Raw genomic sequence first — 16575 nt, 5'->3', positions numbered from 1 at the left:
GATCTCATATATAATTTTCCTTTATAATATATAATTTCCCTTTATAGCCTTTCCTATAATGTTATTACCTTAACTTCATCCCCTAAATTCAATTATATGTATTTTCACTCTGTTGGTAAAAACTTCTGTACATTCACTCAAGTATTGTTTTAGTACTTTTAACCTATTGGTTGCCCTATACTTGCAGGTCTGAATTTTAATATATTTAAATAAATCTCTCAAGGGACATAAGAAGGGTGGGTTGTGGGCCTCCACAATAACACATACTATCATATTCTTAGCCAAAGTTTTTAGATGATGATGATAATATTATTTTTTGGCTTCTTTTATTTCACAGGACTATACACTCACCATGTATTTTCAGCAGTCTTGGAAAGACAAAAGGCTTTCTTATTCTGGAATTCCACTAAACCTCACCTTAGACAACAGGGTAGCTGACCAACTCTGGGTACCTGACACCTACTTTCTGAATGACAAGAAATCATTTGTTCATGGAGTCACAGTGAAAAACAGAATGATTCGACTGCATCCTGATGGAACAGTTCTCTATGGACTCAGGTGAATGGCTTTATGTTGCATATTTTAATGTTGCTGTTTTATTTTCTGCTTTTGAGAGTGGCAATGGGGAAAAACAAGTAGGAGATACTCCCAGGTCCATAATAATCACATACTAAAGACTAGAAAATCCTTCTTGGAAACATTTGAATTCAATGTAGACAGCTTTGTCAAGTATAAATGATTTTTTTTCACAGATCTTGAAATAGTAAACAAAGTAATAATAAAATGTATATTTGCCAGGTAGCTTTTATATCTAACTTATTCTAGAAGTCATATCATTTTTAGACAATTGCTTGATTATCTCAGTGCCATTCAGACTGAGCTGAAATGTATTGTAGGTGTTGTGTATTTCTAACTATGAAAGGGAATTAGAAAACAATTTTGTGAAGAAACAGAAAAATATTTTATGGCATATTTGAAAGAATCTATAGTGTTTCTATTTACTTATACTTTTAGGTTTTGTCCTTAATATTTAGGTCTGTTAACCATATTAAATTAATTTTTATGTTTGACATGCGGTTGGGGAGGAGGTTCAAATTTTCTCATATAGTTATCTAGTTATTTGAGTAAAATTTGTTGAAAATTTTTTCTTTTTCTATTGGACTGTGTTAATGGCTTTGACTATATATATGAAAGTCTATGTCTAGAATCATTCTGTTTTATTGTTCTATTTATTTATCCTTAGTGTCATCCCACTTTAATTATAGTTGCTCTATGGCAACTCACAAAAGTTCAGGAGTGTACATTTTCTAACTTCACATTTATTTGTCAAGGTTATTTTGGACAGTCTAGGTCCTTTGCATTTCTCTATAGCTTTTAGAATCAAATTGTCAATTTCTACCAGAAAAAAAGTTTCTGGGGTTATAACTATAATGTATTGATTCTATAGATAGGTTTGGAAAGAGTTGATATCTTAAAATTATCAGGTCTTTGAATCCACAAACATGATAACCTTTACTTTCTTAAGTTGTTTGGAATTTATATCAGCAATATTTCTTTACCATAGTGTTTTTTACATTTTTGTTTTTTATCTTTTTATTGGTACATAATAACTTACATAATAAAGAATTCATTGTAACATGTTTGTACATGCACATAACATAATTATTTAATACCTAATACCTGATATCTTTTCTCTTCTGCACTGGCTTTTCTTCCATTTACACAGGGCCATTTTTTTCTTTTTTTCTTTCTTGGTTACACATATGAGAAAAAACATATAACCTTTGACTTCCCAAATTTTGTCTTATTTCGCTTAAATTGATGCACTCCAGTTCCATCTATTTTCCTGAAAATTATGTAATTTTATTCTTCTTCATGGCTAAGTAAAATTCCACTTATTCACATTTTATTTATTCTTTCATCTGTTGACAGACACTGAAGCTGGTTTAGAAACTTGGCTATTGTAAATTGCGCTGCTATAAATGTGTATGCGTGTGTTGTTGCAGTATGCAAAATTTAATTCTTTTGGATAAATACAAAGAAGTATATAGCTGGATCATATGGTGATCTCTTTTTAGTCTTTTGAGAAATATCCTTAGTGATTGTGCTAATTTACTTTCCTACCAACAGTATATAAAATTTTTTGCCCTACATCCTCACCAGGATTTATTGTTATTTGCATTTTTGATGATTGCTTTTCATCTGTAGTGAGATAAAATTTTAGTGTAGTTTTGATTTGCATTTCATTGATTGCTAAAGATGTTGAATACTTTTCATATATTTCTTGGCCATCTGTACCATAACACTTTTGATTTTGTTTTAGAATCAAATATAAAGGAGGTATTATATACTTATGGAGGTTTATTTTTGTCCTTCATAGTTAAAGGGCTTACTAAACATTGTAGACTGTGTTTTAAAATTAGTTTCCAGTTTTAACAAAGAAATATCTCAACTATGTCTTGTTATAGGATATGTATAGTGGTGGTTCTTTAACATTTGGTGTTACCTTTGTCATTCCTTTGAAAATCAGATGCAAGCCATACAGTCTATCTACAAAAAAATTTATGCACTCAATTTTCTTACAGTTTTAGAGTTTTTATAAGTGCCCTCAAATCCTTCCATGTCCCATGAACACCAAGATAAAATTTGTTTATAGGTCAAAATTTTTCAGTTAGTAACTATAAGTTCATGAACAACAACTAAACTATATACAAGTAAAAAGCTATATTTGGGATAAAACATTTATTTATTTATTTATTTATTTATTTATTTATTTATTTATGTTTTTAGCAAAGGGTTAAACCCAGGGGTATTTTACCTTCAAGCTGTACCCCCATACTGTTTTATTTTATTTCGAGACAGGGTCTCATTAATTTGCTGAGGCTGGCCTCAAACCTATGATTCCCCCTCTCTTACCACCTGGGATTATATGTATTCACTACCATACCCAATGAGATGAAACTTCTATTCTTAATGTAGTTTTTTGTTATTCATTTGATAATTTGTTTACACAGTAGAATGGTATCAGTTGATCTTGGCAAAATAAACTGAGGAATTTTTCCACTTAAGTACCCAAAGAGCTTTCAACTCTAGTTAAAATGTCTGTGCTAAAAGTGTATTAGAAAAATGGTAAAATAAAATAATGTTACAGTTTGGAGTAAATGTTACCATTTGGGGGAACTGTTCCTGGGGACCTCTGTTAGGTTCTCAGAGACAATTCCCATAAAAGCGTGGGTTTTTGTCCAGACTAATAATAAATATGCAATAGTCCGAACTTTTGCTGAAGATTTAAATGAGTTTATTAAGCCGGGCGTGGTGGCGCACGCTTGTAATCCCCGCGCTTGGGAGGCGGAGACAGGAGGATCGCGCTGGTTCGGAGCCAGCCCCACTGGCTTAAGAGACCCTGTTTCCAAATAAAAAATATAAAATAGGTCTGGGAGTGTAGCCCGTGGGAGTGTATCCCAGAGGTAGAAGGGTTTCCAGGAACCCCAGTACCACCAAAAAAAAAAAAAAAAAAAGAGTTTATTAGTACAAAAATAGAAATAAAGAATATAGGTATAGCCCTATATTATTACAGAATAATATAGGGAGTGACCTGAAATGAAGTCATCAGAATACAAAATACATAACAGCTTTTATAGACATAATGTCCTCCATCCTGCTCTCCTAAGTAATTCTATGACATGGGTAAAGTCTGCCCTTAACTTACCACCGATTGGTCCTAGATTTCTTTGTTTAAACCAGAATGCTTCACAAGGTCAAGGGTCATGTGGTATCTGCTCCTCTTTCACAAAGGTCAGTTCCCTCCTACCTTCCTCTTGCGGAATCCTCAGCTACATATCCTTTATTATGCAAACCTGTCTTTAGAATGTGGAGGTCCGAAGTCACAGGTCCTCTTCTACTTGCTAATTACTTTTAACAAGGATACTTTGCATTATAGTAGCTACTTGACTGCCTGGCAGTAACCTGGCCCTAGCAGCCCTTCCCTTTTACAACTCTGTGCTCCATTTTCTGTAACCTGATTTTTGAAATTATATATAGATATAAATGTATATATCTATATAATATATATGTAGATATCTATCTATCTATCTATCTATCTATTTATCTATCTATCTGTCCAGAGCTTCTTTTTAGAATCTTCTAGGCCATTCCTAATACTGGTACAAATAATAGTGTATTTGAGTCTGTTGATAATGGTTATAGACAAAATGTACTAATCCAAGATCAGTGGTTGATGATGAGTGATGTTTCATATGTTGGAAATCAATTATAATTTCTTTTGTTACATATTCAACTGCTATGAGGTATGTATGCTGGAAAATAATTCAGTTACCCAACTTAATAAACTTTTCAACCACTACATGTGTAAGTACACCAATTCGTCGAGAATATATAAAATGCTGTTTTCTTGGAGGGGAAAGGCAAATATTTATATTTTGCAAGAGCAGATGTCAAATTAACAATTTCCAGAATTTCACTTCAGGCATTTTCCAAATTATTGGAAGTCTCTGCCAATGGAAATAATATAACAGCAGAATATATAATAGAATCATGACAATAAACGCACCTCATTTTGCAATTTAGAAAACTGAAGTACAAAAGGTACAAGAGTTTTATCCAAGGGCACAATAAGGGAATGGCAGAATTGGGACTAAAATTCAGGTATCCTGACTCCCATACCTGTAACTTTCCCACTCCATTGCCTTTCAAATACACTTAGGAGTCAACACTTTTTTCCAGACTGTACAACATTGTGGTCTTCTTTTCTCCTTCTTAGAGCCAAACCAGGTCTCTGTAGCTCCTAGCCTACAAACATAGTTATTGCCCCCAAAGGAACACAACACATTCATCTTTTATCTGGGATTTGATATCTGTATGGCCCAAGACCCATTACTTCACAGGTTTGTTTCTCCTTTTCCTAGAGGTTATAAATATCCTGAGGAGAACTTAGGTAGAGCAGAGAAAGTATATATTTGGAGTCATAGGACCGAGGTAGGGCTTGAATGTCACAATTTCCTGTTTGACCTTGAACAACTTATGTAAGTTTGCTGAGTCTTAGTTCAATGGTTACAATAAGGAATGAATGCCCTCTAATTCATTATTGAGGAGATCTTATAAAATGATCAACAGGTAAGAAGAAAAACATAGCAAGTCCTAAATTACATTTTTCTCAATTAATTGTGACTTATATAGCTTTATTAGGAGCTGAAAAAAGCTGAGTCTTAAGGGTGGTTTCTAGTTCCCAGGAATATCAGTGATTAGAATAGAGATAAATGTCTAATTAGGAAAATTCTCACTGAGTGTCTAAAATGCGCATTCGTTCACTATTTTGACCCTAGGAGTGATTCTTTGGGATCCTAGTAGAAATTTGGCACTATGGCTGAGGGGGAAACACCCGAGACTAAGAACAAAGTGTACTCTGTCCTGTCCAGTTTGTGCCCTGCAGGTGGTCACTTCATCTCTCATGGCTTCAGAGTCACAACCTTGAAGAGACTGGATCAAATTAACCTTAAATGCCCTTTTAAACCCAAATTTCACTGTTTCTATCATCCTAAATAATAAGATATGTTCATTTAACTTCTCTGATGTAACATTTCCTAGTTGTAAAAAATCTGCACTGTTTTTGTTAAAAGCCTTTCTAAGGATAGCTGTCATTTATCACTTCGCAAGCACGTGTAGCAGAAAATCCTTATCATATAACATATGCATTGACATCTTTACAGCTGAACAGAACTTATCTTTAGACATGACTAATCAAGAAAGTGAAATTGATCATCTTATCCCTTTCCTTACATCCAGCTACTAGCCGTTGTGAATGAGGTCATATACTGATGAGTTAACTTTTAGCAATGATGACACCATTACAGTTTTTCTGAACACACTCCAAAGCCCCTGTGGCCAGGTATTCCATAATCACAGGACCACATCATTAATCTAAAAATTTCTTTCCATATTAAAACTATTTAGGTGTTAGAACTTACTTTATATGAAATCACACAAATAAAGTTGGTTGTTTACTGCTTTTGTGAACTATATCAAATAAGATTTTACACATAAGGGATGGTACATAGTCCTGTAAAGATTTAAAAATAACAGAATGATATCTGACAGAGGACTGGTACTTCAGAGGACCCAGGCCACTGTGAAGCAAGTACCTCTCCTCCTGGAGATACTCCATCCCTTGTGCTTCCTGCTCTTGAATCCTCTCTGCCATGACAAAATGCCTTACTCTAAGGAGTGCCCCTATAAGCACTAAACTATATCTCCAGCCCTTTAATTCTTATTTTATTTTGAAACAGATTCTCAATTGTTCAGCTTAGCCTCAAACTTGTGATTCTCCTGCCTCATCCTCTGGAGTAGCTGGAACTATAGCCCTATCATACTGCTTTCTTAAAACACCTCGACCCCAAATTACCAAAACCATCTCTGACACTCAACTTATACTCCTGAGTTCTCTGAATGATTAAAGAGTAATGACTTCTCTGGCTTCAGTGTTTCCAAGTCTCATGCAATTGTAACATTTTTAAAAAATTCTTTCCTTTTGCTGCTTTATCATTGGTTCCTCTTTTTCCTCTGTTTGTAATTTGCACTGATTCCGTCAGGGTTGAGAGGTCATTGAACTTAAGTTTAAGAATCTAAAATCACAAACCACTAAATTTGAGGGAAAAAAAAAGATTCTTCACTGTTTACTGAGCATTTGAACTTGTGTGCCTCCAGCTCTTCCTCACATGTCCCTTTATTAATATTACTTGTTTTTCCCCACACCAAGTTTTTTTTTTCCCTTTTTTAGGAACTAATCAAGCATCAGCATCCTGGTCAGTGGGCATAAACTGTGAGGCATCTGTGACTTTACCTCTTTTGTCCCTAAGAGCTAATCTGTTGCAGCTAATCAGTTTGATCTCAATCATTTTCTCCAGTTTTTCCTAATGTGCTATATTGGTGCATTATAGTCTCACATCATAATATAAATCATATTGACCGTGATACACATGCACACAGCATTTGGTACCCCACTGCTGCTTCATACAGAATACTGAGATTAACTTTGGTATTTTTTTTATATGTACACATAGCTGATAGCAGTAATTCCTTCAATGAACCTCACTCTTCTTCCTCTTCTTCTTTAGACCTTCTCCATATCTTCATGAAGGTTTCTCTTCCATTATCTGGAGTTCCTCTATGACCCCAGTTACTCTCTAGTTTTCCCATATTAGAGAAAACATATAACCCTTCACTTTCTGTGATTGGTTAGTCTCACTTAACACTACCACCTAAATTAGCATCTTCATTCTGTGTCACTTCCTAGCCAACTTCCTTTCTCAATTTTTCTTCTTATCATCGTATTATTTGTACAGAACAAACCAAACAACATCACTGTCCACATCAACAAAAATAATACTAAATTTAAATTAAAAATAGGGCCGGGTGTGGTGGCGCATGCTTCTAATCCCCACGCTTGGGAGGGAGAGACAGGAGGATCGCACAGGTTCTAAGCCAGCCACACTGGCTTAAGAGACCCTGTTTCCAAATTTAAAAAAAGTATAAAAATAGGTCTGGGAGTGTAGCCCAGAGGTAGAAGGGTTTCCAGGAACCCCAGTACCACCAAAAAAAAAAAAAAAAAAAAAAAATTCAAAAAAGGAAAAAAATAAATTAATGGCTTTTTCAAAGCCCCGGTGAAATTGTTTGTAATCTACCTAGAATCTGAAACATTCACTTATTTCTGTACACATTTCTAAAAAAATTTCAAACTGAGATATTATTCAAATATTGCAAAATGTTATTTTTGGTTTTTCTAAAATTCAAATTTAATGGGACTTTTTGTATTTTCTCTGACAACCCAACAGCCCTATTGAAATGCCCTTTCTTTCTGACCCCAAACTCTCTTACCCCACCCTAATAGTTTCCCATCTTACTGCTTTTTCTTAAAACTCCTCTCAAATTTTACTTTGTTCATAGTCTTTCAAAGTCTTGCAAACTAGAAAAATTCTACCACAATTTTACCACATTAAGACTTGTGAGATTTGCAAGTCTCTCATTTTAAGTATTCTTGTATTGGTCCATTGAAATCACACATCCTAATGAAGTTCAGAGTAGGGATGTACATGCATACAGCACTTGGTAAGTTCTCTTATGATGTTTTATCCTTCTATATCTTATTTACCTACTATCTAAGTAAGATTGTATATACTTGTTGAAAATATAAACTGTATTTCCTCAACCTTTGTATGCCCTCCTTCCAACCAAATAAATGCCCAATAAATGTTTATAAAAATGAAATCAATATATGCAAGATATAGTCACGTGACTCAAAGTAAGTTATTATCTGCAACATTTCTCATATCTAAATGATGGCTTTTAACCAAAGCCCAATTATGACTATTAATGGCCAGATGTATTCTGCCTCTTATGCAAACATGATCCAGCTGGTTGCACACTGTTTCTCTCCAAAGTCTAGCCATGTGGAGACTAAAAGACTGTGTTTATTTCCCTAAAAATGGCAGGCATGGTATGATTTAATTCCATGAAGACATTTTAATGGAGTATTTAACCTGCTGAATGCTGCCCTTCCTTTTGCCTTCACATTTAATCCTGCCAATGCTTTCCTTTCAATGTTCCTTTCTTCACCTTTTACCAGATGTTTAGAGGAAATATATGAATATGAATAGTGAAGTGGGTGGTCCAGTATTGGCTCCTATTAAGGCGCTTTACATGTGTTGTAGAAGATGTATGTAGGCTCATAAACAGACATCATAAGCATGCATAGAGTAAGATGTACATACCACATGATTTTAACTAATATGCATAGCAACCACAATTATCTCATGGAACTTAACTAATATGCATGCATATAATTAATTGTAACTATAATATATTCACCAATATGTTTACTATTCAAACTACATTGTCATATTGGATCTATACTGCAACACTATCAGATTATATATATATATATATATATATATATATATATATATATATATGTAATAGTAAGCTAATTCTACAGATGCAAATACTTGGAGATCCAAAGTTACTTTTCTTTTTTTTTTTCTTTTAAATTTTTTTTATTGGTACATTATATTCAAACATCATATTGGGGTAAAAAACTTGTGTGTACAAACATGTACTCATCGCCAAAGTTACTTTTCGCTGGGCATGGTGGCGCATGCTTGTAATCCCAGCATTCAGGAGGCTGAGACCAGAGGATCGCCATTCACGGTCAGCCTCAGCTACTTAGGCCCTCTGCAACTCAGTGAGACCCAGTTTCAAAATAAAGAATAAAAAATAGAGCAGGGGGTGTAGCTCAGAGGTCGAATGCCCTTGGGTTCCATCCCCAGACCTGCAAATAAATAAATAAATAAATAAATAAATAAATAAATAAATAATAAAAAATAGTTATATTTCTCATTTCATAATGTAATATTTGTTTACTTTTCAAAAGTAGGTCCACAGGGTACACACACTGCATTTGACTGATATACTGTACAATGTCTCTTTTTAGTCTATGGGTTTCACTGCTCCTTCTAATCTCCTTGAGTTTCAGTCAGCATTCTCACTGCAGTGACCCAAAATACCTGATAACTGCAACTTAAAGGAAGAAAGATTTATTTTCTAAAGGTTCTGAAGGTTTCAGCCCATATTAGATCAGGTCATGCCTGCAAGGCTCCAGACGTGGTGGTAGGAAGCAGAGAACAAGGGCAGAGGACCAGGGACATTTATGCAGTTTTCAAGGGCACACCCCCAGTGACCCACCTCCTCAGCCAGACCCTACTTGACTAACTTACCATCTAATAAACCCATTAATTCATCCATGTATTTATCCATTTATGAGATTAGATCATCATGATTCAACCATTTTATATCTGAACATTTTTGCATTAACACATGAGTTTTCCTAATAAACATTCTGTATTCAAACCATAACACCTTGTAAATTATTTTTGATAAAATATGTCAATTTTTATTATTATTTTACTTATTGTAAGTGTGTATCTATATTTTTATATTGAGACTTGGTCAGATTTATATTACCTGTTTTGGGTGTTGTGTTTTAGCAAGATTGTTTATTGTAAAATGTCTGGCTATCTCTAAATATTTATGATATGAAAATTCATAAGCCAATTGAGATACTGATTGCCTGATCTATGGACAAAAAAATTCTCATTAATTTTAACTTAATTGTGTTCATTCATTAGGGTTGTCAAAAAAATCACAAACTGGTTTGCTTAAATAATAGAAATTTATTATCTCACAGTTCTGGAGGCTAGAAGAAAAATAGGAAGGTTTGGTAGGGTTAGTTTATTTTAAGGGCTGAGAGTGGAGAGGTCTGTTCCAGGCCTCTCTCTTTGATTGTATAGATGGCCATCATCTCCTGGTATCTTCTCTCTATGCATGTTTTCATCCAGATTTCTCCCTTTATAATAATATGATCATATTGGATGAGGCTCTAATGATCTTATTTTAATTCAACTACCTCTTTAAAGACACCATCTTCAACAAGGTCACATGCTGAGGTATAGAGAATAAGATTTCAACATGTGAATTTTAGGGACACAGAACTCAATCCATAATAGCAATGATTTCAGCAATCATTGATAATTATGATTAACTTACATAGTTTGCCCCTTCTTTTGTTATTAACTAGATTTTTCTCTACAGACTGTCCACCCATCAACTATTGGTTATCTTGCGGTATACTTTGTGCAGTGCCAGCAGGAAATATACTCAGTTGCTTCCCTTTATTTGACAGATTTTGAAAGAACAAGTTGTTTCTTTTAGAATTTCCCAAATGTAACCACTGAGTTTTCGCATTTTGATATCTGTTTGTGTGTTTGCTTATCATTATAAAGTCAGGGGTTGTAGCACGTATGTCTGTTTCAATCCACTGCCACTGTTATTTAAATTCTTATTTTGTCTTATTTTTGGTCAGTGGCAGCCCTTTAAGTTGGCTCCTGAGTTCTTAACATAGGAACTTAAGAATCTTGATATCTCTCTTTTTTTTTTTTTATAATACATCAACTTGTATACTCCTTGGCCAAGAAATGGAACAAGGCAATGTGAGTTTGTACTGATATTTCTAAATTCAAGTTTAGAATTTCAGGGTATTTACTCACTTTTTTGAATTTTTAGTTTGTTTTTGTTTCTTTTCTCTTTCATAGAATGTATCATTTCCTAATGATATTAAAAGCATTATTTACTTCAGGTTATTAAATATACTAGAATACATTCTTAATATACTCAATGTTAGTATATATTTCATCAAGAGAATACAGATGAATGATCATAAGTCAAGATAATACAGATGGATTAACATAAGTTTTATTTTAAGCTTCGGTTTAAGAATAACTTCTTACTGTGTGGATAAGCTACAACTTCATTTTGGTTTTACTGTGGATTTTTAAAATTTAAAGTTGTTTTGACAATTAGCATGGTTTTAAAGTAAAACTATAAAACTAAAGAAGTCCTATTATCACTTTTGTCCCATTCCCCGCTCCTTCTTTTCTTTTTCCAGTAGATAAACATTTTCATTTATGAGATTTCTCTTCCATTTTGGAAAACAAGTAGCCATATTCATATTCCTTCCTTTATGTTATATGTACATACTATGCTAACTTCTCCATACCTTGGAAAGTGATTTTATTTTTGGCAGTATCTTCATAAATGTTGAAAGCAGGATTTAATTCAAGTCTTTTGGCTTTAAAGCCTCTGCTTTTATCCTCTGCACAGGGTTCCTTACTGTCTTATGTAAGTGTTTCTTTCCCCAAAGATAATTTCTAGAAAGACAGCTGTCTATATGTGACATTCGTAGTGATCTTTATTATAAGAATGAAAATGGTTGCTGAAAGGCATACAACATAAATGGGAATAGCATGATAGAAACGAAAGCAATTGAAGGAGCTACAAAGCATAAACAGGAATAGCTCTGCCAAGAATGTGAGCTTTAAGAATGCACACAATTTTGTGGCATTCTCTAACACATCCGACAGAGTCCACATTGTGGAGAGATGTTTCTAAAGCCTCAGGTTTTAAGAGATGAGTCTAATGTTCACAGAAATCTGTGGTCCGATGAGGACCTTGAGAACTCCCCTACTGCATTTTCTTACCCAGCTTGACTCCAAATTGACTTTTAATATTCTTTACAATGTCTGACCAGGGGTTGTATGTAAGAATAAAATCAATGGTTATACTTATTGAATATAAAAGAAAGACAGAGTTTCCCCACTATCCCTTGAAAAATCATTTCGTCTTGCCTTGGTCTTCATGGTAAAGCAAAGTAAAAAGCAGAGGCAATTATCTTGATAATACAGGTATAAAAAATACATACTCCTATTGATTTTAAAGCAGTTTGGAGGTCCTAAATGTTTCACATTAGCTCTCTGTATTGATTGTACGCCCTGAAAAAATAGTTTTCCTCTCCTACAGACTTGGTCTCCACAGAGGCAGTTATGATTACATTCAAGAGTGCTAGGCATATCACACAAAGCTCACTATGAGACATTCTGGGCAAAAATATTGTGGAGCCGATTGCAGAGAATAAATCTGTGGGCTGATGCAGTGTTTGCAGAGGACTGACTGGTATTGACAAATGTATCTTGTAAAAGAAAGAAACTTGTTATTTTCGAATGGAAGGGAGAAGAAACAGACCATACATAAAGAATAGGTAAGAGTTTATTAAGAAGAATGCCCAGAGACTATCTTTTACAATTCCCACTAAAGAGGAGTATTTCTATTCCCCTCACAGTTTAGTGGACCTATATTTTAGAGCTTCATCAGTAGAGCACAGAGAAGGCAATTTAAAAGGATCTCCAGTGAAAGTGCTGATAGTTTGGCTTCTCAAGTTTTATTTTTATGTTCTTTATTCATCTATCTACATGAAAAATTTTTAAATTATTTTTCTTAGAGTCTCCTTTTTGATAAACAGCATTATGAATAATTTAAATATTATATGATCAATCGAAGGGATTATGTTGTTACCATAGCTTTTGTATGATCATGGGATCTATTGTGTATCATTATGATTAACTCTCCTCAATGAAATTAATGTAGAAGATTAAATAAAACCAGTGACAAAAATATTTTGATAAGAGGCACATCTCCTCAAATTCATAGTCTTATGTATCTTGTATAAGATTACCAACTCTGATTAGTTGGGGAAGGAGAAAAGAATGAAAGAAGGAAGAAAGGAAAGAGAAGAGAAAGAAAAAAGGTGAGGGAAGGAGGGAAGAAAACCCAGATATCTTAAAGATATAAAGTTTAGATCCTAGATATATTATGGAAATAATACATCCTAAGATTTATTCCATGAATCCATCAATTCCAAGCTCATTATATTAATACAACTTCCATGCTTTTTGCTACAAGTACATGCCATCCAAAAATAGTGACTAGTTTTTTACTTATGCATGTATATATGTGTATACACACACACACACACACACACACACACACACACACACACACACACAGAAAGAGAATTCTCATTAGCTCTATATGTGGTAAATGGTTATATTTTAAGTAGATATTAAAATATATAAGCTAAAATTTATTAAAACTTAAAAATGTTTATCTGTTATATTTACAATGATTTTTCCTTGCTTTTGAATTGAAGGAACAATACTACCTCTCTCATGGGGTATTATTTGTTTTGTTTTGTTTTGTTTTGGTGGTACTGGGGTTCCTAGATACCCTTCTACCTCTGAACTACACTCCCAGACCTATTTTTTATATTTTTAGTAAGAAACAGGGTCTCTTAAGCCAGAGCGGCTGCCTACGAACCTGCGTGATCCTCCTGTCTCCGCTTCCCAAGCGCGGGGATTACAAGTGTGCGGTGCACCATCACACCCGGCTCTTATGGGGTATTTTTAAAGATAAATGAATTAATGGTAGCAAGAGACTTGCAGTATTCATCAACACATAGTAATGGCCAAGCGAAGAGTTACTTATTCCAAAATACACATGATGCTGCTCATACAATAATCATCATCCTAAAAACAAAAACAAAAACCAAGTCCACTTTTTTTTTTTTAAAAAAAACTTTTCAAGGCATCAACCTTAAGCTGGCTTCCTTCAGTAGGTGTTATATAGCCCAAATTTTTTAATGGTCATGTCAGAAATCAGAGTGTTTCTCAAACCTAAAATTTCCACACTGGTTTGTTTATCAGAAGTAATACTAAACATGGTAAGTCATTTTCTTATATTTAAGTACTATGACATTATAACATTAGATAAGGAGGCATGATATTTAGTATTTATGTTAACAGACTTCTTAATGGATTTTGCAGCATCCCATGGCTGTTTTGGAAGCAGTCATCTAATACATGTTAAAACAGAAATGTTACAGAAAATCTCTGAAAGGATATGTGCCATTAAAATAAAATAAAATATTCCTTTAAGAAAAATCTAGACCTTTTAAAAAAATACTGACTTATTTCTGCATGTCAAACTGAGTAATCTGATCAGAGTTAATAGATGTCTTTATAGTAAACTTAGCATTGCTTTGCCACATGTAAAAGTAGTGGGACAATGAATATCATATTAACTGGAATTAGTGCATCATTTTCCTAAGTATTTCAAGCCACACAACTCATTTTTAGAAGAAATTTTTTCTTTGCTCCACAGTTCACTTATTTTTCATCTCTGCTTAGAGACAGTTAGTGCTGTTTATCCAAAAGGGAACCTGCTTTGTTCTTATAGGACATAAGGAGTTATGGTAAAGGAGCAGCCCCATGTAAATAGCTCATAGGAAACTTTAGGTTTATATTACCTAGATTCTTTATCTTCTTTTTATAAAGATAGGGACAGAGTTATCAGGATAGGGCCAGTCTATAATAAAACCTTAATAAACTGAAGCTGGGCTGCCTGACCTATTTTTAAATCTAATTTCAAAATAGTAGTAAACATTAGAAAAATAATAATAGTAAGAAAAATAATGTATATGCTATTTTTAATTTTTAAAACCCCTCAAATATGTAATCCTATTTTTCAAAACTATGCAAAATTGTTTAAAAAACACTTTGATTTTCCTAAACATCAAAAATTACTAAAGACAGATAAGCTTTTGTTCTAAAATCCCAACAAATGATTTTTTTGAAAATTTAGACTACTTCATTTCAATAACTCAGGTGGAGCCAGGCCTGGTGACGCATGTGCTGCTTGTAATCCTAGAATTTGGGAGGCTGAAACAGGAGGATCACGTTCATGAACAGCTTCAACTACTTAGTGAATGAGGTCCTTTGCAATTCAGTGAGATCCTGTTTCAAAATAAAGAATAAAAATAGGGCTGGGGGTGTAGCTCGGAGGTAGAATATCCCTGGGTTCCATCTCAGTACTGAAAAGAAACCTCAGGTAGAATCCTGAAGATTAACGAGGGCTACTGAAGATGTTGCAATCAGAAGAGATATGTTATTTACATATATCTGTCCTCTCAACTGAAGAATGTCCAATTCCAAGATTAAGGAATTTTATATCTTCAGTTTTGACACTATTTTATTATCGAACATTCATGGGCACAGGGCCTGACAGCTTTTCAATGTTTTATACATATTTGAGACATGGGAAGCAAACCTTAATGGAATCAAAAGATAAAACTAAGAGAAAATAATTAGAGTTTTTATTATACCTACAAGTCACTAGCAGATTGAAAATTATAAAACTAAAAATTATAAAAGTTATTATTATTATTATTATTATTATTAATTATGCTACTATGGATTGAACCCAGGAGCATTCTACCTCAGAGCTACACGTTCCAGTTATATATATATATATATATATATCCATATATATATATATCCATATATATATATATATCCATATATATATCCATATATATATATCCATATATATATCCATATATATATATCCATATATATATCCATATATATATATGTCCATATATATATATAGATATAGATATAGATATATATATATACATAATGTCTCACTAAGTTGCCGAGAGTCTCTCTAAATTGCAGGGGTTGGCCTTAAACCTGCAGTCTTTCTGTGTCAGGCTTTCAGTCCTGGGTTTATAGGCATGTACTACTTTACCCGGCTATAAAAGTGATTTTAAAACTTATTTTAAAAAGATGTCTGCTGCCTTTGCTCAGGAGTGCCTTGAGCCCAAAGACTGTTCCCAAGACTTCACTCACACTCCTTAGTTCTAAGCTTTGGATCTGCCTGATGCCTCTCTTCTCGTCTCTTTTTCAGTTCTGTCCTGTACTCCTCTAGCAGGGTTGCTTTTCCAAAACATCACTTCATAACACCAATCTTCTGCACAGGACCTACTGGCTCCGAATTATCTACATCAAATCTATATTCCTCTCGAGATGAGATACTTTTCTATGAGATAGTCTCATTTGAGATTTGCCTACATGTTCAGTCTTCACAATGATCAGTTTTCTTTCTTTTCCTTAATTATCACACAGATTCTGATGTCCAAGCCTCTGTTTAGTTGTTGCCTTACTTTTTACTACATACTGCTCATTCCTCAAGACCTAACTCAGAGATTACCTTTTTTTCTTAAAATCTTACATAGTTACATTGATCCTTAAAGTTCATGAGTTATACAGAACTTGT

At 33.8% G+C, this 16575-nt stretch overlaps 1 protein-coding gene across 1 annotated transcript in view; it reads left to right on the top strand.

Moving 5' to 3' along the window:
- GABRB1 (gamma-aminobutyric acid type A receptor subunit beta1) overlaps positions 1 to 16575 on the top strand; it is a gene marked incomplete at both ends in the record, with an annotated part of 422118 nt that overhangs the window by 160948 nt on the left and 244595 nt on the right. Inside the window, one exon of the mRNA XM_080697393.1 lies at positions 338 to 558. Within this exon, the coding sequence (XP_080553519.1) occupies positions 338 to 558 (221 nt within the window). The remainder of the gene's footprint in view (positions 1 to 337; positions 559 to 16575) is intronic.

The sequence above is a fragment of the Muscardinus avellanarius genome (genome assembly GCF_963383645.1).
Source record: "Muscardinus avellanarius genome assembly, chromosome: 6".
NCBI classification, from domain to species: Eukaryota; Metazoa; Chordata; class Mammalia; order Rodentia; family Gliridae; genus Muscardinus; species Muscardinus avellanarius.
Note: the sequence above shows the minus strand (reverse complement) of the source record. Positions and strands in the feature narration are given on the sequence as shown.